Source organism: Camponotus floridanus, unplaced genomic scaffold (genome assembly GCF_003227725.1).
Source record: "Camponotus floridanus strain SB8 unplaced genomic scaffold, Cflo_v7.5 scaffold13, whole genome shotgun sequence".
NCBI classification, from domain to species: domain Eukaryota; kingdom Metazoa; phylum Arthropoda; class Insecta; order Hymenoptera; family Formicidae; genus Camponotus; species Camponotus floridanus.
This window is the reverse complement of record NW_020229248.1, coordinates 884,407-912,074: the sequence shown is the minus strand read 5'-3', so window position 1 is coordinate 912,074 and position 27,668 is coordinate 884,407. Positions and strand designations below refer to the sequence as shown.

Here is a 27,668-nt window from a genome sequence, read left to right as displayed (position 1 = left end):
AAAATAAGTGGATCAAAATAATTGAATCATTATTATTTAATAATCTATAATTTAATAATAAAATAAAAAGAAAAAAGTCGATCTGATGAAAAAGCGAATCTGATGGAACAATAGCCTTAATTACTAATTTTCACGAATAAGTCTACGAAAAAAAAAAAAAAACGGATGAACCGGCGGAAACTGACAAAGATGAAAAGAGAACTGACAAAAAATCCGTTTGGACCGGACTCTCGGAAATGCCGAACCGGTCGTAAACAGGGAGCTCGCACCCCTCCGCGAACTCGTAGCTTCTCATAGAAGTATCTATCTACGACGAGAAAAGCGAACAAATCGAATGAAGAAGGAAAAGAAACGATCGGTAAATAGAAGGGACGAGAGAGTCTCGATGGGGAAGGCTCGACAGAACGGAAGGGGAATGCGAGGAACCTCGCACAGCCTGTGTTTTACTTTATAGCATTTAGTCCGCTGTTTGTCTTATATTGCCATTAGCCTCCGCCAATTAGTAATTGCATTTTTAATGCCGATTCCGTGAATCGGGTTCACCGGTCGACCGGGCCGAGGGCCGAATCTTGATGGTCCGCGAATCGGCCCGAGCGGGGTCCTGTTTACGCTTGGTGGGGACAGAAACCACGCTCTCCCCATTGCCAGTCGTTGCCGCCGAGAGGGGGGCATGTCATTAGGAGTCATTAATATCGCGGACCTTTGTAATTTGACATACTTCCGATCGCCTAGCGCCACTACCACCCGCTCCATTTTTCTCCTCTACCTCCGCGTCCCCCGAATCGCCGGTCCTGCGACGACGTAGAATCTTCTGTATCCTTCTTTTTGCGCTTGCGAATTAGGAACTGGACAGAAACTGTAGACGAGTGGTATAATATTCGTGTCATTTCGCGTTGTAATCAGATGATGCTCGCGAAAAAAAGTAATCGCGACTCCGACGTCAAGAACATTGTATAAAAATAAATTTTACAGATCTAAAAGTTGATTCTTCAAAATTAATTTGAGACATTTCGCACACATGGAACGATAAGATATATTTGACATATTATATACACAGAGAGATTTCTTACATAGTTATCAAAAATTATTTATTTTTTTACAACAAAAATGTATAATGTAAAAATAAATTCTACAGATCTAAAAGTTGATTCTTCAAAATTAATTTGAGACATTTCGCACACATGGAACGATAAGATATATTTGACATATTATATACACAGAGAGATTTCTTACATAATTATCAAAAATTATTTATTTTTTTACAACAAAAATGTATATAAATCATATAAAAATATGCTATAATATTAATTTAAAAAAAATAATTTTTTTTGTTTATCATGTGCTCGATAATTGATTTCATGCGTGCGCATTATATTACGTACTATATACGTTATTATTTCTTATTAAGCCATCAGGCGAATCGAGATGTAATGCTCGAAGCTGATACGTGTCCGATTACGAAATTATACGCGAGCGGATGCAACATTGGCAATGTAGCGGCGATTAATATGATTCGCGGATGCTAATCGTTTATTCCCGCATCGTACCCGCACACCTGTTCGACTGATATGGTCAGACCAGGGATTCTTTTAACGCGGTCTTCTCCCGCGAAGATCATTCGAGCGGTCACGTTACTCATCATACTTTCTAATGTGTCGGCGCGAGCTTTTTATTTTTATAACGAAACGATGTCAGCTGCCATTAACTGTGAATCAAAAGAGTCGTCGCTAACGTCGCTTTGATCTGTCAAGTGAAAGACTGTGAAAGAAATATAAGCCGATGTACACTTAATATTATACAATTTATCACTTTTATGAGTACCTAAGAATGTCGTTTCTTAAAAATAGCGATAGAAATTTTTCTAAATATTCTCTTTTATTCTACAATAATTTATTTCAAGACACAAACTTTATATATTGCATTATAAATAAATTCTTGTAAAAATTAACATGTGTGCATATAATAATATAGTGATTAATAAGCGCATTTAATAGAATTAATTAGAAAACCGATAATTATTTACGAATAATTCAATGTTGCAGTAGTTTTCTTTGCATTTTGTAAGTACCTAAGAAGGATCTGTCGAATGAAACATTATTGATTGAACGGTTTTTAAAAAAACTACCTTCGCATTCACATCCGGAATCAAAGCAAACGACAGTGCTCGATAGAAATTCTGAAGGGCCGAATCGATTTCGCTTGGCATGCAAATATTCTCGCGATAAACTCTCCTGAAAACTGTTCGCTCATGCGGACACGAACGATAGTACGTCTTCTTGGGGACTTTGTTATTCAAATCACTCGCCGGACCGAAGACCGACCATGGAAAACCGCTTTTGAATGTCAAAACGCCCTTCCGACTTTCCCACAGGAAGTCCTATTCACACCTCGCAGCCCGAAACGTACGGTCTTTCACGCATCGACTCGTGAAAATCTGATTTTAATTTCCCATAATTTTTCTCCGGTGCATTTTATTTTTGAATTTTGCGTTAGTAAGTTAGCCGGGATATTTTATCAATAATCATTAATGCTGCTTATGATTTAATCGGTGAAAAAATCAAAAATAGTTTATCAATCATTTGATTATTTGATTATTGGATGTTTTGTATTTTTCATCGTTAAGATTAAATTAAGTTTATATATTATTTTAAAACTTAAATATATCTAAATATATTTTTAATTGTTATTAATGATAATGCATTAAATAAAAGTATTTCATGGAAGAAAGAATTAATTAAAAGAATTAATATATTTCATGATACAGTTGCTAAAAGTTTACTTCTCCATTTAAAAGAAATCTTGCTTGACAAATTGTGTCGATCGTTAAAATGTATTCTGATCGAACTAGTTCACTTTGTTATTCGAATCGGAAGAGTAAAACGAGGTGGTTGGTCTTCGTTCGAATATGTAGAGAAGCCCTTTCCTTTGAGATTTTCGGGATTCATGCGTCACGATCGCAGCGCGAGGAGCAAATTCAAATTCCGCGATGGGATTTCTCGGGGATTTTCAGATTTTTATCGCTGACGTCCACCGTCAGATGTTCCGTAAACGGAATATGCTAATTTCGCCGGAATGCTGACTGCGGTGTTGACTTCTTTCAGCTTGCCAGACATTGTTTTCCTTGACATCCGTTCGCAGAAATTCATGCATATCTAAACATTCCTATTTCCACTGTGCAAAAAATTTACTTAAAGAATTTTATATACTTTTATTACAAAATTTCGGCTTATTAATACCAAATTTCTTAAATTTTTATTTTTACTACGCGGTTTAAAAAGGTTGATTTTAAGTTCTCTGTTTTTATTATAGATTTTCTGCTATTACAGACGCGCAAATCACAACCTTAGTTAATTTTAATCAAGTGTAATGACTTTCTAAGAATAAAGAATTGTGTGGACCGAAAATGAACGTATTCGCAAAACGAACTAGCTAGATGTGTGTTTTCTCCTGCGCGCGACCGGTATATTTCTCACGATCCGAGGACGATTTCCGTTCTCCGTTCTTGCTCTCTCGTCGGAGAGCGAGCAAACAGCCCCCGATTCGATCGCGGGGAGATTAATTCGTTCGCCCACGCGCTACGAAAATTGAGGGGGCGTTCGTGGAGGAGAGAGCGTCGTGAGAAATTGTACGGTCGATGAGAGGAGACAAGAGAGATGTTATTTATGAAAATGGCGTTGATCGACGGGTGGGTGTCGGCGTCATTGTCGCTACGCACGACGTTAGGAGGGAGTTAAAGAAAGAGGCTAGCAATTAGCAATTTAACCAATAACTCTGCAATTGATGATTCCATTAATGGGGCATCTCCGTTCCCACAGAGAATGGAGAGCGTTTTTCGCTGTTTTTCTGATGGAGCCGCATCAACCTCGTGAACTATAATTATCGCATTAACGCGAACAAACCCCCTTCCGTGGTTATCGATAATTCTCGCTTCGCTCCCGTGTTTAATCTTTCGATATCGCATCGGAGCTGATTCTCATCCTTCGAAACGCATCGTTTCGAAGGACGAGTTCTTAAGCGGTTCTCAGGATTCCTATTCCAGAAATGAAACTATTTGTTAATCCGAAAATTGCAATGGAGCGTTTGATCGTTGCGAGTTTCAAAGCTGTAAAACTTTTCAAAACAGATATAATAATGTCGTTTCGTATTGTTGCTCACGCAATGGGTTTCCATACTTGAAATGTAAAGGATGAAGACATCGCTTGTCCTGTAATTCCATCATCTTCACACTATTTCGAAACTTTTTTCTTCTAAATTATACAAGAGAAATAGCTTTTTTTCATGTGAAATTATACAACCTTTGCATGAATGCGTTAGGATAGAAATGTAAAGATTTACGATGACAAAGTGAAAGTAGGAAATATATACGAGATTTCATTTGTAAAGATCTTTTTATGCAAACTCTTTTTATGTATTTTTAACTAAGCAAAATTTTTCCTGAATACAAAGTATGGGTTAATAGAAAAACATCCCATAACATGAAAGAATCCCGGAAAGAAAGGCCTTAAAGAATTATTGTCACTATTGTTCATTCGTAGCGGGCGGTAATTAAAGGAGTCAAAAGTTGTTTGGTGATCGCACAAAATAGACCTTAATAAATTCGTGTTGCGCCAGTGGGTGAATCAATCAGTTGTTGATAACGCGAACCCGTATCCTACGCGCTCGATTATACATTAATTAAACAATCAATATTTATTAAGCTCATTATTGGATGCGATAGCGCGAGCCCAAGAATTAATTCAATTGCGCGTTTGTATATTGAGGTCAAATATATTTCGCTTAAATGGTCGGCAGCATATTGTTCATAACGATGCAATAAATATGGACGCCGCCAAATGAAGACGATAAATTATCGAACGCCCCCGCTATCAACCGAGTATTCCTTGCATGTCCTTTTTAATCTTTCTATTGAGCTTTCTCAATTACCTTTTATTACATTTCGTCATTTTCTTGTGAATGTACAACGCTTAGTAAAGTTAAATTTAATCATAGCTATAAATTATAAACGTTGAAAAATATATAATTTTTATCGAAAGAAAAAAAGAAAGAAAAAAAGAAAGAGAGAGAAAAAGAGAGAGATATAAATATAATATATAATTAATTTAAAAGACATAAAAGTAGAAAAGGAATCAATCATATATTTGATCATATGATTCTTTCTTTTGAAGTACAAAATAAAATATTAATTGTTTTACAATATATTCAGATACTTCAACAATTAACAATCTCATTACGTGTTTACAAAAATTATTATTATTAACTTTGTCAAAAAATAAATTGTCAAAAATGGTGGTGTGGTGAAATTGCGCAATACCGGAAGTAACAATTTAACTTAGTGGATGAACATTTAAATGAAATGAATGCGGCTCAACCCCACGATAGAATCTACAATTCGACCCCTTGCTTCCGCCTTTCCTTCCTCGTCGCTTATTATAATCAATTAGCACCATGTTATCTACTAGCACGCGATTGTACAGATTGTCGATACGTATACACGTCGCCATCGAGGGGTGCAACCCTCACAGTTTTTTTATATACACTGCGCGTTCGTGGGGGTGGGCCTGCAACAGGCTGATGAGTAGCGGTCTTTTTACGATCCTTTTACTTGTTCTTTTTTTTGTAAATGTCTTTCGTGTGTTGTATATCAAATTTATAAAACTTATACGTGAATTTCTTTGAATTATATGTATTGATCATTAATAAAATTAAACCCATTATTACATAATAAATTATTTTTGAAAGATTGCAATTATTTGAAATGATTGCAATTATTTGAAAATTTTAACACTCTACATAAAAAAAGGAAAAATAAGAGATTATTACTCTTAAAATATAAATTATACTTGCATATTTCTATTTAATTTTTATAAGTGAGAGATATATTTTTAACTTTCAATATTAAATAATTTTATGATCGATCAGTTATTAAAGAAACTAAAAAAAATTACAGAAATATATATTTGGCAGTTTACGTCATAAAGTTCGAAGCATTGTTTGAGTAAAAAAATTTTCTAATAATAGCTACGCTTACAAGAAATGATTACATGCATATTTAAAATAATAACCTTATATAAATAAATTTTAAAATACATTTTTTGAAGATATATATAACAAAAATAACAGAATAAACAGAGTAAACTTCACAGAATAATTTAAAGATATCAAAATATCCTATGCATTCTGTACATATAATTATTCAAAAGTTTACTGCTGTCATCGTTGTATTTGTGTTAAAAAAATAAATATTGTGATTTTGAAATTATTTAAAATAGAGACAAAATAATTTTTTAGGTAAGAATTGGGAGGATTTAATTACATTTTGTGTTAACTAGCTACAAAAATTAATATTATTAAACATTTTTGCCAACAAAATATTTGGAAAATTTACATTTCTTGAAAGTATATACAAGTGTTTCAGAATATTTTTAAATAATCGTATATCCAAGTATTTCTCAAAATCGTTTTTCCATCAATGCATTAATGATATCAAATGTATTATAAGGAAGACCATCCTCCCTCTCTGCCCTTGAGACTAACGCACAACGGACGGATTAAATTGCGCGAGAAATACGAGACAGTGCGCGTTTATCTTAAGCACAGAATTGTATGAGTCAACTGACACATGGGAACTAGCTTCTACAACCTACGGTATGTAGCGACCGTCGCCCATAGGTCTCGTTTACCCGCGGTAAGGGTGTATCTACCAGCGAACGAGAAAGAGCGTGTAAGGGAGTAAGCGAGAGAAAAAGAGAGAGAGAAAGAGTAACGAAGACAGCACCTATCGCTCTTTCCGCGCCTTTTCTCGAAGATCTTTTACGCTTCTGCAGAAACCCGATAGCTCCGTCAGCCATTAAGCCAGAGCCGTGCCTGGTGAAAGGTTGGTAGGGTGGTTGAAGGGCGAGCGCCGGTAACAATTGAGAAGGAAGGCAGAGGAAGAGAGAAAGAGAGAGAAAGTTCGCTCCTTACTGTGACGCGTGAAAGAAAGAGGGTGGTAAAGTGTGATGGAAGGGAAAAGGGAGAAAAAAGCGCACCTCGATGTGTGCGGCTGCCTTCTCGTACGCAGAATCTCGCGATCGTCATCTCGCGAACGCGTTAACGTCGACGCAGGTATTGCCGTGAATATCCGTTAAAAGATGAGTGTGATTTTCTCTCCCCGACACTATCGTATGATCTTCGCGCTGTCCTAGAGCGGCAATCTTTATTCATGTTTCGAATATTTTTTCGAGATATATTGTGTGAGAAAGAAAGTAAATTTTTTTTAACTTAATATTTTTAAATATTTTATTATTGTTATTCTGTTTTAATATTTTAATTTAATATTTTGTAGTATAATAAATTTAGTACATTATATAATATATTATAAAATAATTTAATATATATTTTATAATATATGTATTGATGTATATATGTAGGAGATTTTCGGAAATATAAAGATCGAAAAACATAATAAAACCTAGTGATATAAAATTAAAATGCTTTAATGTTTGTCAGTTCATTTTGATGAAGGTCGATTTGTACGGCAATAATTTCTTTTCTAAAGTTGTGGAGACAGATTTACAATATTCTGTCACACACATTTATGAGAAGGTGAACATGCGGTGAAAACGACGTCCAAACGACTACAACATTGTGGCATTTAACCGAAAGAAACGACCGATGAGACGATTCAATTGCCACGTAATTGTCATTTCGTGGAGGAATAGCAGCCATGTCTAGACACCATTGTAATTGTTGTAAAAGAACAAAGAACGATGCAGGTAAACGTCACCGTTGCGTCCTTACCAAGAGACCGTCTCTACATCGTTGTCGTCGCTAAAATAATTAAATTTATCGTAGATGCTTAATTTTTATCGTCGCGAAAAACTGCATCGAAATTCATAATTGATTTAATCATTTGGGTCAAGAGAATTTCGCGAATAACATAGCAGAAAGAAAAACAAAATATAAATATTCAAGATGTGTATTCGTGAAAGAGAGAATACATTCTTTTATTAAATATTATATACAAGGGCACCGAAGTATCTTGATATCTAAATCGTTGTCTCGGGAAATATGGATTTATTCACGAACGTAAGAAAAACATGAATGTAGGTCAACTTTAATGGATTTACAGTAGGTTAACGTAAATGGGGATTAATGGACGTACGTTAGTACTCCTTGTATCCTCTCACAGAGGATACAATTTTCTCCGTTCTAATTTTTATTCCCAACGTTTCGGAGCGGAACTGTTTTAACAATAGCCATAATTACGCGATGCACACCTCGGTATTTTCGGCAGCAGATTGTAACAACTTAAGATACGCTTTTCAAGAAATGTAATCCGGAGCCAGTCATGCGGCTAAAGCATTTTTCAAGTGATGCTATCGCGTCCTTGCAATCTGCGATCGCTTTTGGTGGTTAAAAGGATGAAAACTCTGCCATTTCATTTATTATTGCGAGCATTAACCATGCTTCTAGTTGCAAAATTATGTCTGCTCTCGTCTCGGATCAAGTTCGATTGACCACGAGCGATTTTGAGAAATGGTTAGCTTTCGTCTCGCGACATTGTTTTATGTAGAAAGCACGGGGTCGCAATTCGTGATCGCTACGAGATTAACTAAAAAGAAACTTCTGCGGCAGCCCGATAAGCCGCGGGGTATTTCACACTCGGACAGCCTTTGTATCGCGCGGGGCGCTAATGTAGCGTTATTTAACTCGGTTAGAAGTACGCTCCCCTTGACTGGACGGTCGTCCGCTTCGCGGGGAACCCCTGAAAGAATCCCGGGGTGTTCGCCGTCCCGTGAAAACACCGCGTGAGGGCGGTGACACGCATAAAATAGCCAGCTATTTCGCCTATAACACGTCAGGTGGTGAAAGTTGCTCTTTGCCAATCGTCCGTTTAAATTTAGGTAGGGGTTGAGAACGCCATATATAATTTCGATAAATTTAGGCATCGATAATACTTTATAGGCATGCACGCATAATTATTATTAATAATAATAATTATAATAATTTAATAATTATTATTAATAATTATTATACAATAATTATTGTATATTTAATGTTAGACGAAATTGCTTTTCTTGGACTCGTTAAGATCGTGAATATAATTCTATGAAAAAATGCAACTCTTCCAAGAGACTAGTTATTCGAAGCGATCGGTGCTACTTTAATAAAAACGTCGATAAATTTTCATTCTCATGAAGGATGAATATCGATTGGGTAGGTAGCACGTGCCAAAAGGCAATATCTGGCGAATATGTTAAGGAAGTCGCATACATCGGGGTCAGTACAGCGTGAAAATAGAATGTAAAGTGCTCGCAGGCCTCCCCGACTTGTGCTGACCGGCCGCGGGGCGGCCTTAGACGCAATAGGGTGGTTTCCACGGGGGGTTGGTTTGACGTGTATGACGTGCCGGCCACGTGACCAGCCTGCCAAGTCGACAATCACTGCCCCGCACTACGCAGGGCGAATCTTAAGTACGGGATATTCAAATAATTTCGACGTTGCTTTCTCGCTTCGGGAAACTGACAAAGATTTTTATCCGATTGACGTAGGAATAAAGAACTCTCTAGCTCAATTTTAAATAAAATTTCAAAAGTTTAAAAATCACCAGAAGCACCATCAAGTATCATCTTTGTCAAGAAGGAGAATTGCAATTTTCTGCGTGTTTAATAGTATTTGTCACCTCATCTTAGCGATTTAGAATTCTATTGTTCGGCTCTGTGCCCTCGGAAAAAGATCTAAAAATCAAATTTCGCCCAATCCGCGGGGCAAAGTCCTTTTTCGTAAGAGGCCGGGAATGGTCAGCACGCGGGTTTACCGCATCGTACATCACTGCCAGTCGAGCGGCAAAGGGTGCCGATGCGAAATGGTGTCGAGGTATCGTCCTGAAACTTCCCCTAACGCTCTCTTTTATATGCATAGTTTCATTTCCTCATCGGAAATTTACGACAAAGGCGGAACCATTCCCCCATTACACTGCGATTTCGAATCATTGATCATATAGAATTTGCTTGATATATTTGCAGTTGACATTTAAATGCCACTTTATTTATTAGATCTTATCATTTTATTAATTAATTAAAAAATCTACTTTTAAAGTAGTTAATTTCTTTTTCGAGATGTGCTATTTTAATACAAAAATTCAAGTTTATAAAAAAAGCTAGAAAATAAAATTTTACTAGGACTATGAAAACTTTTAGAGCAATTACCAAACATCCAACTTCTGCAGCCAAGTAACGGCTGCGTTTGATCGAGGAGCACGTGCCGAAGGGCCCGCACATTTGCCTTCGTCTAACGGTATATGGCCGCGTTGATGATGACGAGCGATGACGGCGGCGGCCTAACTGTTATCCGGCCGACTGTTTACCGATCCCCTGCATCTGCCGCGCGATCGACTATTCCGTTTTCATCGCGCTACAACCGCGGCTAATGGCGCCGCGTGCGTCCGAGCGTCTCTCGCTGCTTACCTGGACCCTTAATTTAGGGTTTCGTCGGAGCTGCGAGCAACAATGATCATCGAATTTCCTCGATCAATAGCTCCGGGCCCGCCGATTCCGAAATGAACGGAATAAATTAGGTTCCGTCCGCCAGCGGAATCCGTAATACCCATTTAGAGATCCATATACAATGTTGAGGAATTTCTCTCGTAAATGTAGCTAATTAAGACTGAATCTATTACGATAAAGTTTGTAAGATTATTCTTTCTTTTGGACTATTTTTGAATATCTGCTCTGTTTAATAAAATGCAAGTCAAAGAAACAATAGAAAAAAATTTCGAAAATTCTCTGTAAGAAAGCATAAAGATTATTCTGACGTAAGAATACAATTGCGACGAATGCATACCGGAAATGTGAAGCTAGTCGGACGTTTTACGTTTAATCCCAGTTCGCGCGAGGATCCTTTCGAGTGCATCTTGTCGCGCGTTCAGGACACGTATGTGCGCGTGCGTAAAAAAAAGACACGGTCCAAAAGGGGAGGAAGGAGGATGGCCACGTGCCTCCAGTAGCACGCGACCAACCTAACGGTTTTAGACTCACCCCACACACGCCGCGCTCGAAAACCAGTCCACCCCTTCTCTCGTCGTCACCCTTTGCCTCGTTTAAAACACGCCAGACGAAACACTGTTATTCTATTGGCTCTGCTATCTATCCCTTTCTGGTACCCTCCCCTTTGATACGCTTCTCTCGTCGCTTATAGTCTCGTCGCGGTAACTGCCGCGATTCTCGACACCAGTTCCGGACAATACTTATGCGACTCATAGTCACTCGCTAGGAGTCTTGACGTGTCCTCAACTGTGGTTCTTATAGATCAAGTTTATTTGAGGAAGCACTGTGAGAGATCATTTTTTCTTTCATAATTTATTAGATTTTAGAATAAATCGAGAATATATATTAATTCGTTTCACATTATTTGATATTTTCTATCTCGTTTTCTCTTTCTTTCTAAAGAATTTTCAAATGATAATAAATTACATTTTAGTCATTTATACATATTTTTACATGAATTAATCATAACTCTCGCATTGTTAAAACGTTCGACGTAGAAACCGATCGAATCCGATCGGTTATTATGTCGGACGTTTCCTCACGGTAGTCCCGGGTCTTGCTCTGAATGAAAATCGGGGCCCGGCCAAGCATAATCGAATGACGTAAGGCCCTAATAAAATCGTAAGTCGGTTGACAGGCGGTGCATATACCTCGAGAATAATAGCCGGGGAATTCCTCCCCCGTAACCCGGGCCGGGTTGCATTGTCGTCGCCTTACGTAAGAATGGCGACGAAGAAACGACGCGTAGGGCAGATGCTGCTTAGACATTCGGTCGCGTTGCTACACGAACGAGAAAGAAGAACGGCCGACAGGAGAGGAACCCGGCTCTAATGCGATCTGCCATCTTAGAGGGGTGCGTCTCGCTGAGACGCGAGTAAATCGGAGAAAAGAGACTCTATAACGATGTGGGAAACATCTACTCGTCGTCGTCTTATCGTCGGATGAAAACGTGTATAGCAATTGCAATATTCGCAGCATGTTGATGAGAGAAATAAGTTATCTCAACATGATGGCAAATCATGTTGAGATATTAATAGATCTTAGATTGTATATTAAAAAGCGTATAATAGGAAAATAATAGGAAAATAATAGAAAAATAATAGTAAAATAATTTAATGTGGAATTTGATATTTGTTTGTTAATTCTGAAACTCATTATTTTCGAGGGCATTTAATTCTCCAATCGAGGAAATGGATTTCATATTTCATCGATCGAAAGAAATCGAAGTAAATAATGTGATAACTCGACAAATATATAAGAATTTACGCCAGACGGTTCTGACAGGAGCGCGATCTGCGGCTCGTGATCCCAATATGCGGCAAATTAAATTCTGAGAAATAGATGTAATTACTCGCCGTCACAAACGTCGAAAGAATCGGTTGTAGGAGAGAATTCTCAGACTCGGGAAAACAATGGATTCTAACAGTGCGATACCTATGCGAGAAACATATTTAATGATGCTTACAGTCGAGCGTCTTCATCGAAAAATTATAACTTTTTATTCGATAATCGGTTGCGATTAAAAAAAAAATAAAAGCGTAATGATCGAATTTGCCTACTATGTTATATCAGTTTGTCACGAAAGAACTAAAGAGCTGCGAAGAAAATTGATCGATTATGAGACCACCGGGGAGCAAAGAGAAACAATGCGAGGAAGCGAAGGAAGAAAGAGCGAATCGCCGACGAGAGTGAAGGCGAGGGAGGTGCGAGGGAGATCGCGAACTCGCGGATGAATCGACTGCGTGCGAGGGAGGACGAGGGAGGTGAAAGGGGGATGGGAGGAGGGAGAAAATACGGGACGCAACCGCGAAATCGGACCGAGCCGTGAAAATAACGATTTCTCCTTTGTGATGCGCTCCGCGTGCGTTAAAGTGAGAAGGGCCGGTTTCAGTAGGAGGGATTCATCATCGGGGCCCGCGTGACTCGTCGATATATTTTTCTCGGGACGCGCCTCGAAAATCGATATTTTATGTAGATCGCGCGGAAAGGGCAGCACGCCCTCGTCGCCGGTGGCTATTCTCGCCTTGGCGAACAAAAACACCCTGAATCGGAGAACGAGCGGAAGAACGAGAGCGAAGGAATAGGGGAAAAAGAGACGGGAAGAATCTCCGGGAGGAACGACGAAACGAAGAGAGAAACCGTCGTTTAGGGAAGGGATTCTGGTTGCACGCCGCTGTAGCCAGAATTCATCCAGAAAATGGAACTTTTTCATAGCGATTCCTCGGTCGCGAGCGGAGAAAGCAGTCTGTCGCTATTCATCCGTCGAGTCCGTCAATTTAGATGAGAATGTGTACGCTGCTGTTCGAGATAAAATGGGTAACATCATGATGGAATCGATATATTATAATGTTGCCAATTTTACGAGAGTAAGTCTAACATCTGATTTGAGATGAACGATTTTCCATTTCTCATTGATGAAATTGCTTCTGAAAAATGCGTATAGTCTCTGTGAAAGAAGAAACTAATATAATTCGTAAAAAACTTTAGTTTTTTTTATTCTACGAGGCGTGTTGATACAAAAAGTAATAATAAATTTTAAAATTTGTATTAATAATTAATAATAAAATTGATTATTATAAAGCTAAAATCAGCATTAATCGGCTTATAATTAACAATCTTAATTTACGGCATTAACAATCTTAAGTTAAAAATCATGCCAACTAAGTTCTATTTATAAAGACATGATAATTTCACCAAACATTACTTATGCAGTTTACCGTATTTGTTCAGGGTTTTGATTTTTGATGGATTATAGTTGTGGGAACTTTTGTTCTGCTTCCGATGTGAATGCAATATTTATGAGAGACGGTGTATAATTCAGACGTTGGTTTGTATGGATATTAGAGAACTGTCGTGCTACTTTAGGTTGTTTCTCGAACTGTAATTTGAACAAGCAAAAAAGAAATGTTGCATTAGGCCTTAACAAGACAAAAAGAAAATGTTCTAACAGAAATTATCTTCATTAGAGTACTTCATTCGCAGTGATTTAGAACAGATGCAATGTTCTCTTAATTAAATTTCGGATACAATATAGATTATTTTTTTCTTTCCATCTGTATCTGTTTTCTTTTAGATGTTATTAAATCAAATTATAATATGCATGCGTACTCGATTAATATTCATTACATTTAAATCCTTGACAAATTTCTCGATCTGATAAGCGATAAGGATCGCCACGATCAACCTTCTTTCTCCCATCGCATTTAATCGCAACAGCAGGTTTTGCGAAAAAAGCGCGTAATCCTACGACGCGGTGGGCACCTTCAGGTGCACCATTGTGCCACTTTATCACCTGACGGACGTGACTCACTCTCCTAATCCCGAAAGTTGCCCGTGCTCGGGTCGTCGGCCACGTAGTTCTCGTCGTGGGTCACGCGAGGAGGAGGCCGTTCTTTCGAGAGGGAGAGAAGGCGAAGGTCGCCGCCGCGGCCTCGCATCCTCGACCTCCGCTCCGAGGAGCGGCACGTAACAACAACACACGGAGGCTGCGTCTCTCCAGCTGCACTCCCCCCCCTCCCCCTCCAATCCTCCCCCTTCCCTCATCGTGGGCGCGCATCATCGCACGCATTCGCCGCTTCGACTCTCGACGATGGACGGTGTTCCTCTTCTTCACGTGTCGCGATCGCGCAAGTGTGCGTGGGTGATGGATAGACGGTTACCGTGTCACTCGTGCGAAGCGCTAAACGGACTTGAATGGCCCGAAATTGCACGGACGAACTGCATTGTGCGTCCGCGTCCGCGCAACAATGGACGGCGCGCGCGCGCGTGTGCGTGCGTCGGTGTGTGTATGCAGATGCGGGACACAAAGGGACCGGGGGATCCCGGAGAGTCGGGAGATAACGATCTTCCAGATGATCGACATTCTTTCGTACGGCTTGATATCGAATCGGCCCTCTCGAGATCGGCGGGACGGATCGCGGCTTTCAATTGCGCGCCCGCTTCTTTCCCATCCGATTGTAAGATCGTAGAAGTGTATATTCGCCGGTATTTTAAAACTAATAGTAAAGTTCTCTTGTAATTCGTCTTATAATTTGTCTCTAGAGAGAAGCGAAATTATACAGTTCCGTATGAGAGGGGTGAGATTTTTGCTAAAGTGCTTTCTTAAATCTTTTCACACAAAATGCATTCTTTTACCTGAAGATCTATTCTTTTTCGACGTAACCAATTGGGTAACTTTACAGAGTTACGTTAAAAATCCGTTGATGTTCATCCACGTCTCAGCCACGTTTCATCTTTTTCTCTCTCTCTCTCTCTCTCTTTCTTTTCTCTTCTTCTCTGCTTCTCAGTGTCGTTAAAAAAATCTATCACTACTATATCCGTTGGGTGGTTTTTAAACCATCATCTCTGATTCGCTGAAAGCGAAGTGTCCGTTACTCGCAAACTTGCTGGAAAAAAAACGGAGAAAAACCGTCGCTTCTCCTGTCTCTATATGCATGTGTGTTTGTGCATGTGCGATTCTGCACATACATGCGTAGAAAAATACAAAGAAATAGAAATCAATCGGCGGTAGTTTCGTTCGCGAATCTCTCTCTTCTTTTCCGTTATCAAAAACGTCACACCTGGTTTAATGCGGACCGCCATCTTTAACGCGTTGCTTTACACATTGGTAACAAAAGAGAGCAAGGGTAAAGTCGAAACCGGTAAAAATCGCCCCAAAAATCTTGGACCCCTTCTTCCGTCTCCCCACCTTCGGCGCTATCTTTCCCGTTCACGGAGGGGCCCGCAGATTCTCACGGAAAAAAGCGTAATTTTCGGTGAAAAAAGGGAGGGACGATGCAAATTCGTGGATGAAAAGGGAAAGCCGCGTGTGAGCCGCGCATGTACCTGCCGCAGTATCCTACGTGATGGAAAGAACGGAGGAAGAAGGGTCTCTAGGATACGCGCTCTCGGGAGAGGCAGGAGACGTGTCGAGCGGAGCGAAATTTTATAGGGATTCCATAGCAATACCCAATGCGCCCGTCAGTTTCCTGGAGGTATCCTACCTGACCTGTTGCATCTTTTTTTCGCCTCTTTTTTACGATTTCGGGGGAATCCTCTCCCGTCAGGTAACCGTCAGATGGAGAGACGAAAATCGGGTCGAGACCCCCGAAAAGCGACGCAGCGCGCTCGCAGGATTCACAGAATTTTAAATTCCTTCGCTCTTCTCTCTTTGCCTCCGCTCCTGCTGCACCAATAACGATCGTTCTCGGTATCCCCGGTAGCATCGCGTCGGACCCGAAGGACCGTCCTCACCTGCGTCCGCGGTAGTGCGTTTTTATGAAACTCTCTCGCGAGCGTTTATCTCCATTTTCGGTTTCTCTCCTCGGCTTTTATCCCGAAATTGAAAGTCGATGGGAAAGCGCCACGAGAGAAAAGCGAGACTCCAAATGGCTAAGCGACTTCCACTTTTTGGCATCGCTGACCCTCATCCCCCTTCTCCTCATCCCCCGGATGACCTGGTCCTTCCGCGGTTTTCGACTTTCCCACAAGAATGCGAAGGAACAGCTTCTTCTTGTGTCTTTAGTCGCGGTTGATTGCTCGCTTAGTTTACGTATTCTTGCGTATTTATTTCGTGCTGTATAAAGGATATATAAAAGATCCCATTATACAAGTATATGTGATATTTTTCAAATAAAAAATCAAATTCTTTCGCAAGGTGCGAAGTCTATTATTTAATACAACTCTTCAACTACGTTATATATCTTTGTAACTTCAAATCAAAATTCTATTAAAGTAAACTTTATTTGAACTTAACTAAAGTATATAGTTTAAATTCTCAGAAGTTTTGTTCTCGCGAAAAATCCTTCTTTTCTCTTCAATCAATTACAATTTAGAAATTATTGCTGCCTCGACAGCTTTGCTAAATAATCAATTCCAAATTGACTGAAGAGAATCTATCATTAAAAGGATTGATTTGAAATATCTATTCATATAATAAACATTTTCTACATGTAATATGTATCTGATATACGTCATATATAAATCTAGAAATGCCCCTCTAAAGAATTCTAATTTTTAATAGGATAATACATTTGAAGATTTTTATCGCTTTAATATAAACATATATATGTATGCACTAACTAGTTAAAGCAATACACAAATTATACAAATCAATTACAAACAGTGCAAATTTTTCTGCGATCATTTACAACTTACAACATTAACTGACATGTGCAAGAAAAATGGAAAAGACCTGAAGCTTTAGCGATCCCGATAACATACGAGGAGATTCGTCGCTTCGACAGCGGACACGAGCATGCGCGACATATGACGTCGGGCGTCATAAATCCCTTCAAAGTAGCGTATCGAAATATTTATTAAAAATCTCGCGCGGGCCAATCGCGCTCGTGCAAGCCAGTTTTCTGCGTATCGGTTCCGTACCATTATCCCGGCAACCCTGGCGCGAGACGAAGGAGACTCTCGCTAAAGGGGTGGCGAGGGAGAGAGGGAGGGAGGGAGAGAGAGAGAGAGAGAGAGAGAGAGAGAGAGAGAGAGAGAGCAGTCATAAGATATGATGATGGATGCTCGCGAAGGGTTGCCGCGATCGAGAAAAGAGAGGGCACGCCGAAAAGGGCAAAAGGGTTCGCTGCGACCAATCGGTTCGATGTAACCGATGCGCCCGACCAATCCCGGGGCCCGGTCGGGCCACGTGGTGGTGGGGAGGGTTGATGCGCCCTTAGCGGCACGGTTTCGTTGCGTCATTCTGACATTCGCTTCGTATCGGTCCGCCGACGAAGACCGGTGTTGCCGCGGTGACCTTCGCAATTTCTTTCTCGCTCCTTGAAAGATCGTGTGGAACCGTATAAATATTCATGAGGTGTCGAACGAGCGATAATCAAACTCAAACGCGTCTGCTCCAAGTCTCGTGAATATAATTAGTACGCAACTATCTCGTGTTCGATAGTCGTTCTCGCGCTAACAAAAGTGGAAGACCGTCGCGTTTTTCCCTGGACCGAAGTGCGCAGCCTCTTTTCCGTCCCGATGTCCTCCGAAGCGGGATGAGATCGCGCCGATCGATAGATCAACCTAGGATCGCCGCGCGCGATCCTTTTCGCTTTCGCGCGAGGAATCGATCATCGTTCTGGACCTCGAGAAACGTCCTGATGTAGGGACGGCGAACGGACGAGACGAAATTATGATGGTGTTCCTGGAGGAACCCAGAATGATCTTTGCGGACATGCGTCTTCATGCTACCAGCACACCGACTACTACCCCTACACATTACCACCACCATCGGAAGTATAGAGCGCAGAATAACAACGATTGTACGGCAATAAATAAATAATAAATTAATAAATTTCGTAAAGCTTGATACGAAGACTTGAGACGCGTTTAAAATATCTTGAATTTATATCTGAAAATCGTCTAATGAGATTAATGTATAACAATTTATAGATATCTATTAAGTATGAGAGATAATAGATTGAAGAGAAAACGCGTATATATACCTACATTATTTTTCATGAAACTCTTTATTTGATTGTTACAGATGCAGACTTACACGGCGATGTTGACGGTCCAGAACTCAGCGGCGATGACAGAAGCATCACAAGTGACATCCATGATGCCACCGAAGGACACTTTGAAAATGACTCTATGGACTCGGATAAGGAAGCTCTCAATTTGGTAAATTATATCTAATTCTATATATATCTCTAATCTATTTTATTCTCGAATCTATTATCGAATTTATGTCAATCTTATTTTGCGAGAACCTCAAGACTGTATATCTTTATTTAATTTTGTCAATACTTTTTATCAATATTTTATGGATTTGCGAATTTTCTATTAAAAGAGAATTATGAAATGGAAACACTTTGTCATGCAGTCACACTGTATGTTAATGATTATCATTTCTGACACATGAAGAGTGTTGAAAAGAGGCTCAACTTTTAATGCCGCGAGCAAAATATATATGACTATAATTTGTTTGTAAATAGTTTGCACGTCATCTTGCGTGCGCGAAGCTACAGCTGTTTAGATAATACGCGCGAAATTAGTTACTCTTTTTGCTTTCGAGAATCGTGTGTCACAACAGTTCTATTAATATCGACGTTCAATATGATACACGTTGTTTCAAAATTAATAAGGAATATTTACAGCCAAGTGAATAATCATCGTAAATAACCGTCGCCGTTGCTGTAAAACATAAGAAAATAGAGAAATTTAGACGCAAAATTTTTTATAAGCAAATATTAAAGATGATAACGATATAATTTTTAATTAAATTTTTAGAAATAAAAACAATTTTATCTACTAAACATTTTTCAAATAAATTATAATAAATATATTTATATACTCTTCTTTTTATGTAGAAAATATTATGTACATCTGTGTCTATAGGAATTTACCATAAATATAAATTTCATTTTATTCTAATCGAACATTTTAGTTATTTAGTTGTTGCTAACTAATGTTTTTTTTTTAATTTAATTCGCCAATAATGTTTGCAAAAAATAACTTTCTTCAATGATTCAACTTGAATGGTATTTTCTCTACTCATTTTAACGAAAGCTTGCTTTGTCATATGACGTATTATCATATGGGCCTTGTGTGCGTTGCTTAAATGTATCAACAACGGTACCAATCCCATTTGCGAACGTAATATCCGGCATGCTTTCTTTCGAGAGGAACGTCCCGGTCGTGTCTCCGATTTTTTTCTTTCTTACGGGTCGCTCTCTCTCTCTCTCCCTCTTGACGGGCGTAAAAAGCGCTCGCGATCAATATTTGACAAATAAATAAAGGAAGCCACTAGCGAGATGAACGACAAGAAGGGACGACGACACGTAGGGAGAGTAGGTTTTATAAAACACAAAAGAGCGCAGGATGGACCGTAGTGACCAATATCCTGACCTGGCCGAGTGTAAACACGGCTTTGTTCGACGGCGAATTTACTCTGTAATATTAGGGAGGGTGGCCCTCTTCGCGTGGCTCTCGGCTGATTCTTCGTGTTCTCGGTGCCACATTACAGTGTGAAATGCGTCGTAGGCCGCATTTCGAAGGAGGGAGTAGTCAAAGACTTGATAATCTGAAGCGATAAAGCATTCAATTGTAGAATGTCAAGAGTCGTCGGCATATCATTTGGCTGATCGTAAGATTCGTAATCTTGACTTTTAACACTGGAAAATGTACTCGCGAGTTGCAGATGTGTTAAAAGCACACGCTGCGATAATAAAAGTCTTGAAATACACACTTGTTATAAATTTTCACTCGCACTTATTGTAAGACTTATTGACGAAAATTTAATTTGACGATGTTACTCAGGTCACGGATATCTCGCAACGGAATAGCAGTAGCGGTACCAGCGGCAGCGCGTCTCCACCGAGTTCTGTAGTCAGCAGCCAGCTTACGGGAAATCAACAGCAACAACAACACACATCTAGCCAGCAGAACAATAGTAACTCGCAGGCAGCGTTGGCCGCTCAATTGGTTGGCCAACAATTGCTCATGCACAGCTCTCTCGGGACATTGAGATCGCCTCAAGACATCCAAGCGTTCGCCTCGACGCTGCAACAGCAACAATCGTTGCTGCAACAACTCGCCATGTTTCAAGCCAATCCGGCGGCGGGGCAGCTTCCGGCGCAGACGCAGTTCTTCTTGCAAAATTCGGTGAGTTTATGAAATTCGCTCTCTGATAGAGGCTAAAAGAGAGGCTAAAAGAGAGTTTTGAAGAATATTATATTGTATTTCTGATTTCCATATCATATTGTTGACATGGATATAACACACTACCGATAACACTAGTCTGTATCGAGTTATCTTATCCATTTGAATCGCACATTACAATATCGCAATTCTATCGGCTAAATCGAAGCCGATCGGCGCGTATCGTCGAAGAAACGACAATTCAGTCCCAATCCGGCCGTGCTATCTGATCGGTGTAGATCCGGCGAGAGCGAACGTCTTATTCTTTCGCGGACGGCACTCTCGCGATTCGACGTCGAGATAGCCGGCTTGGCGACGGCACAAAGGAGGCCGGGGTGCTGCCTCTTCGTTTAGTCTCGCGTTCGCATACCCGATGCAAAAGCGCCAACTTACAACCACATCAAGACTGTACTTTGCGCTCCATTACGCCGCATTAAAGTCTCTTCGCGAGTAGTCATTGAGATAGTCCTGGCGGCCTTTTCGGCTGGAAGCTTCTTTGCCTGATATTTAGTCAGATTGTTTAGCCTTTTTATTGTTGGACAACACAAAAGTGTAATATGTAAAAATACTAAGTTAAAGTAGTCTTAATCATAAATTAAACATGAAAGAATGAAAAGGAGATATGATTAAAACAATCTGAATATGAATTTTAAGATACTTAAATCTTTAATATATCATCAAAGCTGTAATGACGATATAAAAAACTTAAAAAACGAGTAATAATTGAAGACATTTCCGGAAAAAGGACAAAGAGATTTCCTGATGTTCCTCGATAAATATCACATTTCAAGCATGCCTTAAGACGCGCTTGATCGTCGAAAAAGAAGCGACATATTTATCAGTCGTCTTGCAGCACGCATTTCTCGGATGAAAAGAGCGTTTCACGATTTTCTCACTATTTGTTCGTCGGATCTTTCGAATCGACAGAAGAAGGAGGAGGAATCGATCTACGATATCCGGGGATACGTTGAAAAACGATCCTGCTTCCTGGATGCGTTCTCTCTCTTTCTCTCCCCCTCCTTTCCTCCCCCTTGTCCTCTCTTCATCCATGCGGCCCTTCTCGCGAACGATTTGAATGGATCAGGCTCTGCATTTACGAAAAAAAAAATGCCTATAGAAAATCCGTCACGACGTGCGCGTGCAACTATATAGTCTCCGGGAAAAATCAACAAAACGACTTCGAGCTTTAGCACACTTAATGGGCAGCCGCGTTCTTCATGTATTATACATTTATTGTGCACGCACATGTACACGCATATTTGCGCGTAGGGCCTGTTGGCCCCTAGATCTTCCCCGTCTCCTTTCTCTCTCCCTCTCTCTTCTTTGGAAGATACCGCACGGTGCCACAAGGTGGGCCCAGGGCCCTTCGGCACCTTGCCACGGGGTGCCTTTTGTTACCTCACACGTGGCCAGGATGTTTCCTTTTTCTCGTCCCGCTTCTTCTCCTCCTAAGCTATATGGGAGGATTCTCGCTCCGCGTGTTCCTCTTTTTTTTTATTCATGCGAAGCATTAAGAAGGGCACACGACCTTCTTCACTCGGGGAACCGTTTTGCCGAGTACAACCTGCCTCTTCCAACCCTTTCGCGAGCGGTTACGTGTGCGCGCCACGTGAAGACCTTTGTGGCTTATCTGCCGCAACAGACATTTAATTTCTTCATTCGGAGATCACCTCCTTCGACTTTAATCCTTAATAGAGAAGATTTCATAGTATCGTTTAACATAACGTGTAAATCAATTTTCATTTCTTCAGATCTGAATAATTATGGAATAATTTTGAAAGTTGTTATATATAACGTAATAAGTATAATTTTTGACGGAATCTCGAAGATAAATTAAAATCGAAGAAATACTATATTTTATATGTATTATTTTTGTTTACTCGCATTTTTTTACGTTTAACTAATAACAACTCGTGTAAACGTTAGCCCTTTTTATCAATTATTATTATTATGCAAAAATATATAATCACGTTATCTAAGATCAGTCTTGTTTAAAAGTAAAAGGATGCCTTGTGCTGTTAGACGATAACCTGTCGCGATTGATCCCGCACGTGGCTCAACTCGAGGCGTTTCCGTAGGGTGTCTTCGCGGCCACAATGCGCGCATAAACTAGCTGCTTGTATGCCGGCGACACGCGACCAACCCCCGAACCCTTTCCGATTCGTACTCGCGACGCGAGCCCCTCATTCTCATAATCGAGCATCACGTCCCTAAGGAAAGGGTGAAGATAATCGATCAGACAGATTCAACCCTTGGAATTATACATATTCTTTCTCGTACCTGTGCACACGAGTCCGACACGTGCCGCGCATTTCAACATGAAAACACTAAGACATTTATCTTCATTCAAGGCTGACGGAGGCAAAATTGAATATAAATAGCTATGTATTCGCGAGATTCGTGAAAGAACCAAAAATGTTCATTACGAGTAAAAACGGAACATAGATGACCATTATGTTGATTTTCACCAATGGTCGTCGACGTCTTGCAGGGGCTGTTGCAGAGCGGTGGCTATCCAACAAGACCGAGTCATCCGCGCTCACAGTCCATGCAGGTACGATGTAAGGCAGAATCGTGTCCGGGCATTGTTGATCCCTGTGATTTCGCGAATGAAAACACGCAGATTGTTCACTATATTTAAATAAAAAATTTCTCTAAAAATGAAAGATTCAAAATATTCAGGAAAATATTCTTCAACTAAATCGCATGTTTATAAATTTTCATATAATCGCGAGTGAGTCCTCATCATTATATATAACTTGAATATATTTTCTTTTAATTTATAATTTCTAAAAAAAGAATTAAAATATTATCAGGTGCAGCAAGCGGTAGCTCAGGCAGCTCAACAGTTACAAGCTCTGCAGAAGCAGCAGGCTCTTCAAAACAGTGGTAGTTTAGTCGGGCGAAATTTGGCGCAACGATCACCACCACCGCCAAGCACCCCGCCAGCAGTAAAATCGGTAAAGTTAGAACCCTCTCCAGAGGAGACAACGGATCTCGAGGAACTCGAACAATTCGCCAAAACGTTCAAACAGAGGCGAATCAAGCTCGGTTTCACCCAAGGAGACGTTGGACTCGCAATGGGCAAACTCTACGGCAACGACTTCTCGCAAACTACCATCTCCAGGTAGATATATATTCTCAATTCAAACTACACGATGAAATGAGAATAGTTTTTTCAGATAACGCAATCGTAGAAACTTAGAGCTCGTCTGAATATTTCTGAGCTTTTCAACTAAGATAACTATTTTTATATTGTTTGAATTACATATAACATATATTTTTACACAATAAAAAATTAAAAAATAGAAAATGAAAAGAAAAATAAATAACATTAATTTTAATTTAATCTAATAACATTATTGATTTTAATTAGATGAAAATCGATGCTTCCGCATTTCAGGTTCGAAGCGTTAAATCTTTCTTTCAAAAATATGTGCAAGCTGAAGCCACTCTTACAAAAATGGCTGGAGGATGCCGATAATTCCTTGAACAATCCCAATTCTCTATCGAATCCACTTACGACACCGGAAGCGATCGGCAGACGGCGGAAGAAAAGGACGTCGATAGAGACCAGCGTAAGAGTGGCTCTAGAAAAGGCTTTTATCCAAAACCCGAAGCCTACATCCGAAGAGATAACTATACTAGCGGATAGTCTTGCGATGGAGAAAGAAGTCGTTCGCGTATGGTTCTGCAATAGGTAAAAATACTGATATTGTTAGGATATAATTATGACATAATCTCCATATTTTTTTCTTTCTCAAATTCATAATCAGATAATCAGATTTCGTAGATTCTCTGTTGATTTCATATCATTGATTTTTTTCACAGGAGCAATTTATGTATAACTTATATTTCAGAAGGCAAAAAGAAAAGAGGATCAATCCGCCAACAGCAGCGATGGGTAGCCCAACGATGACGTCGCCCGCGCCCTCGGTGTTCGCCTCTATCGCTAGTTCCATGTCCGGTAGTCCTTTGGCCCTTACGACGCATTCTTCCGGCATGGGCCATTCGCATCCTCACCCGGCATCTTTGAATTCATCTTTGCCTCTGGCTTTGGTTGCTTCGGCAGGCGGCAACTATCATCCGCTGAACAACAAGTCTCACGAGTGACATCAGCAAGCGACCCATCAAGGGGACGTTCTCTATCATCAGCATCATCAACAACATCCACCGCAACAACAGCATCATCATCATCAACAACAACAACAACGACGCTTGTGCAATCTACCGGAATTTTATCATTAGCTCATAATTTGATTTTTTAAAGCTAGTAGTTGAAATAATATTTTCAAAAGATTGGATAATTCAAATCGAAATTTAAACTACAATTAGATCTTCTTATTTTTTTATTCGATACTGAGTAAAAGAATTGCTCGTCTATTCTTAATTATCTTTTCAGATCTTATTTATATTCCAATAGATTAAAAAAGAAATCGAGAATAGACAAATTAACTCTCGATCCCGTTAAGCAAAGAATATGAAAATACGATTGTACTTTAAATCAAGATCACAGCCATTGAGAATCATCGATAATTGCAATTTTGGTGATATCAGTTAAAATTCGATAATAATATAAGACATATAAAGAGTTCACAAAAAGAGAGAGAGAGTGAAAGAGAGGAAAGAGAATTCAAAATAAATAATCAGTTTTACATAAAGCTGAGAAGCGACTGAATGTGTAAGTGAGAGTGTTAGTGAGAATGTAAGTATGTAAAAATGAAAGTTAAACGAAATAATATAAGTGAGAGAATAGATAAATCGATTGGTCATTGAATAATCAGAACTTGTTATAAGTATCTAATAAAAAGTATACGAAGACACGCTGCGTTTTGAATAAAGCAGAAATTGATAAGGGAGTTTTTTATAAGTGTGCGAGTTCTTTCGGACGCACTAATTTCTTTAGGATGCACACTGATGCATATTAAAAGTCGTAAAAAAATTATATGAAGACGTAAGCATAATATGCAAGTGGCCAATTTCCCGTTCCACATATATTATTATTGATATATTATATTATATAATATATTATATAATTTAATATATAATATATATTATATGTTAAGCATTTATCAAATGGAAAGACCTTTATATCATTTCTTTACATAAATAATTGTCGATAACAACCAATTTTAAGATGCATCGGTGTGTACTAGAGCATGCAATTGCGTGCGCGAATCTTTTAGGCAGTTATAAGAAATTAATTATTACTATTTCTTTGATAACTTTGGCAGAGTTCCTCAAATAGAATCAATTCTATTGTTTGAAGCTATTCAACGACATATGAACAGAAATGACATTCGAATTTTCTACGAACGAAACATTCTGATGTAAAAGTATAAATCGAGAAGTAGCAATAGAAAAGGCTTAACAACTTTTGCATTTTTATCTTTTAATTGCACAGTGTTGATAAAATTATGTCAAATTATATGCTATATCTTTCCATAAATATAAATCTATATAATTTTTATAGAATTATTATATCTGATATATTTCAGTTATATAGAGATGGGATTAAGTAGTACTGATTAGCATTTGCAGCATGTCTAAACCTATTATAAGAATATATAAATATAATAGCATCAAAATGTAATCAATTTTTTATGCTGCAATTGAGTCTAGTACAAGTTTTGCAAAATACAATATCATGATGTAATCGAAAGTTTCATAAATTCGAATCTTATATGATTACTTAAAAATGTAATTTGAGTCGAAATTAAATGTTAAATTAATTTAAACTGATTTAAAATATCCATAAGAGATTCGAATATATTTTTATAAACTTTCGGTTATATTTTGATACTATTATCATTTGTTATACATTTGTCTCATACTTAAATGTATGAAATTTTTACAATAATGTTAAATAATGATATATAAATGCATACATATATAATTTTTATAATTCACGATTCCAATAAAATAATATCTGGATAAAATGATATTGAATTGAATCGGTTCGTAAATAAATTCATAAATATATATTGAACTTGATCACATCTCTATAATTATGTTTCGAAAGCCGTGAAGTGGCGATCTTTATTTGTTGATTATCTCTTTTCTTATGCGTTTTCTATTATTATAATTTGCGTTAAAATCGATATCATTTTCGACATTGTCAGATTAATTAGGAAATCATCGAATACCCTGACACATTTTATCTGATTGTTGAAGGAAAAATTGATTGACAAACTTCTTTTCGCGATATAATTTCATATATATTTTAGTATTTTGTTATCATCAAAGAACCTTCGTGAAGATATTGAATGATTTAAATCACACTAGTAGAGAAAGAATATCATATATTTCCTTTTTCTACAGTTTTCAAATAATTTTAAAAATAATTTTATTCGATGGCACATCTTTGGCAAGCAGGGTTACAGTGCATCTCAATGGCAAAATGCGGCGAGGTCCGACAATACAATTGTACATATATATACACGTAGGCGTGTCTGTCATCGTATCGTACATATCTGTGTCACAGGGCTGTATATACTACGTGAATTCAAGACCACCGAATGTTGTACCGAGGATCGCGATGTCCACGCGCGGTGCCGAACTCCGATTCGAATCACGATCGATATACGCGAAACGTTATGATTCATGCCAAAGTATATTGCCTGTACAATAAGTATTATATAATGTGTGATCTATTATATATAAATGTGTACATTTGCGAGAACGGTAGAATTTCGTAAAAAAATTCGGAGGCGACGTGACGCGCGTGGGAATATTTGTGTGTTAATGAGAAATACATATTTCGTGCGAGCGATAGTTAGTAACATTGTAGATAACACGGTACCTAAGTAATACGTAATGTATATACAATTATTTACACTATACATATGCGAATTATATGCCGTATATTCGTGTATATCAATGAAATTGGCACAGAAGGCAGAAAAGATTCGGATCTTTCCGATATTTTATGCTAAGAGAGAGAAAGGGAGTGAAAAAAAAAGAAATTCTTTTTTTATGAAAATACAATAAGATATGTATTTTAAAATATGTTTTTTA

The 27,668-nt window shown here is 38.8% G+C and overlaps 1 protein-coding gene across 2 annotated transcripts in view; it reads left to right on the top strand.

The window, feature by feature from the left end:
* LOC105254219 (POU domain protein 2) overlaps nucleotides 1–26,047 on the top strand; it is a 124,023-nt gene extending 97,976 nt beyond the window's left edge. The window contains exons 5-10 of one of the 2 annotated variants that reach the window (XM_025406018.1): nucleotides 18,496–18,632; nucleotides 20,271–20,615; nucleotides 23,143–23,205; nucleotides 23,468–23,778; nucleotides 24,055–24,351; nucleotides 24,512–26,047. In XM_025406018.1, coding sequence (XP_025261803.1) covers nucleotides 18,496–18,632; nucleotides 20,271–20,615; nucleotides 23,143–23,205; nucleotides 23,468–23,778; nucleotides 24,055–24,351; nucleotides 24,512–24,764 — 1,406 coding nt within the window. In that variant the 3' untranslated portion in view covers nucleotides 24,765–26,047. The remainder of the gene's footprint in view (nucleotides 1–18,495; nucleotides 18,633–20,270; nucleotides 20,616–23,142; nucleotides 23,206–23,467; nucleotides 23,779–24,054; nucleotides 24,352–24,511) is intronic. The other variant, XM_020028425.2, reaches the window with a different exon arrangement.
* Nucleotides 26,048–27,668: the final 1,621 nt, after the last annotated feature.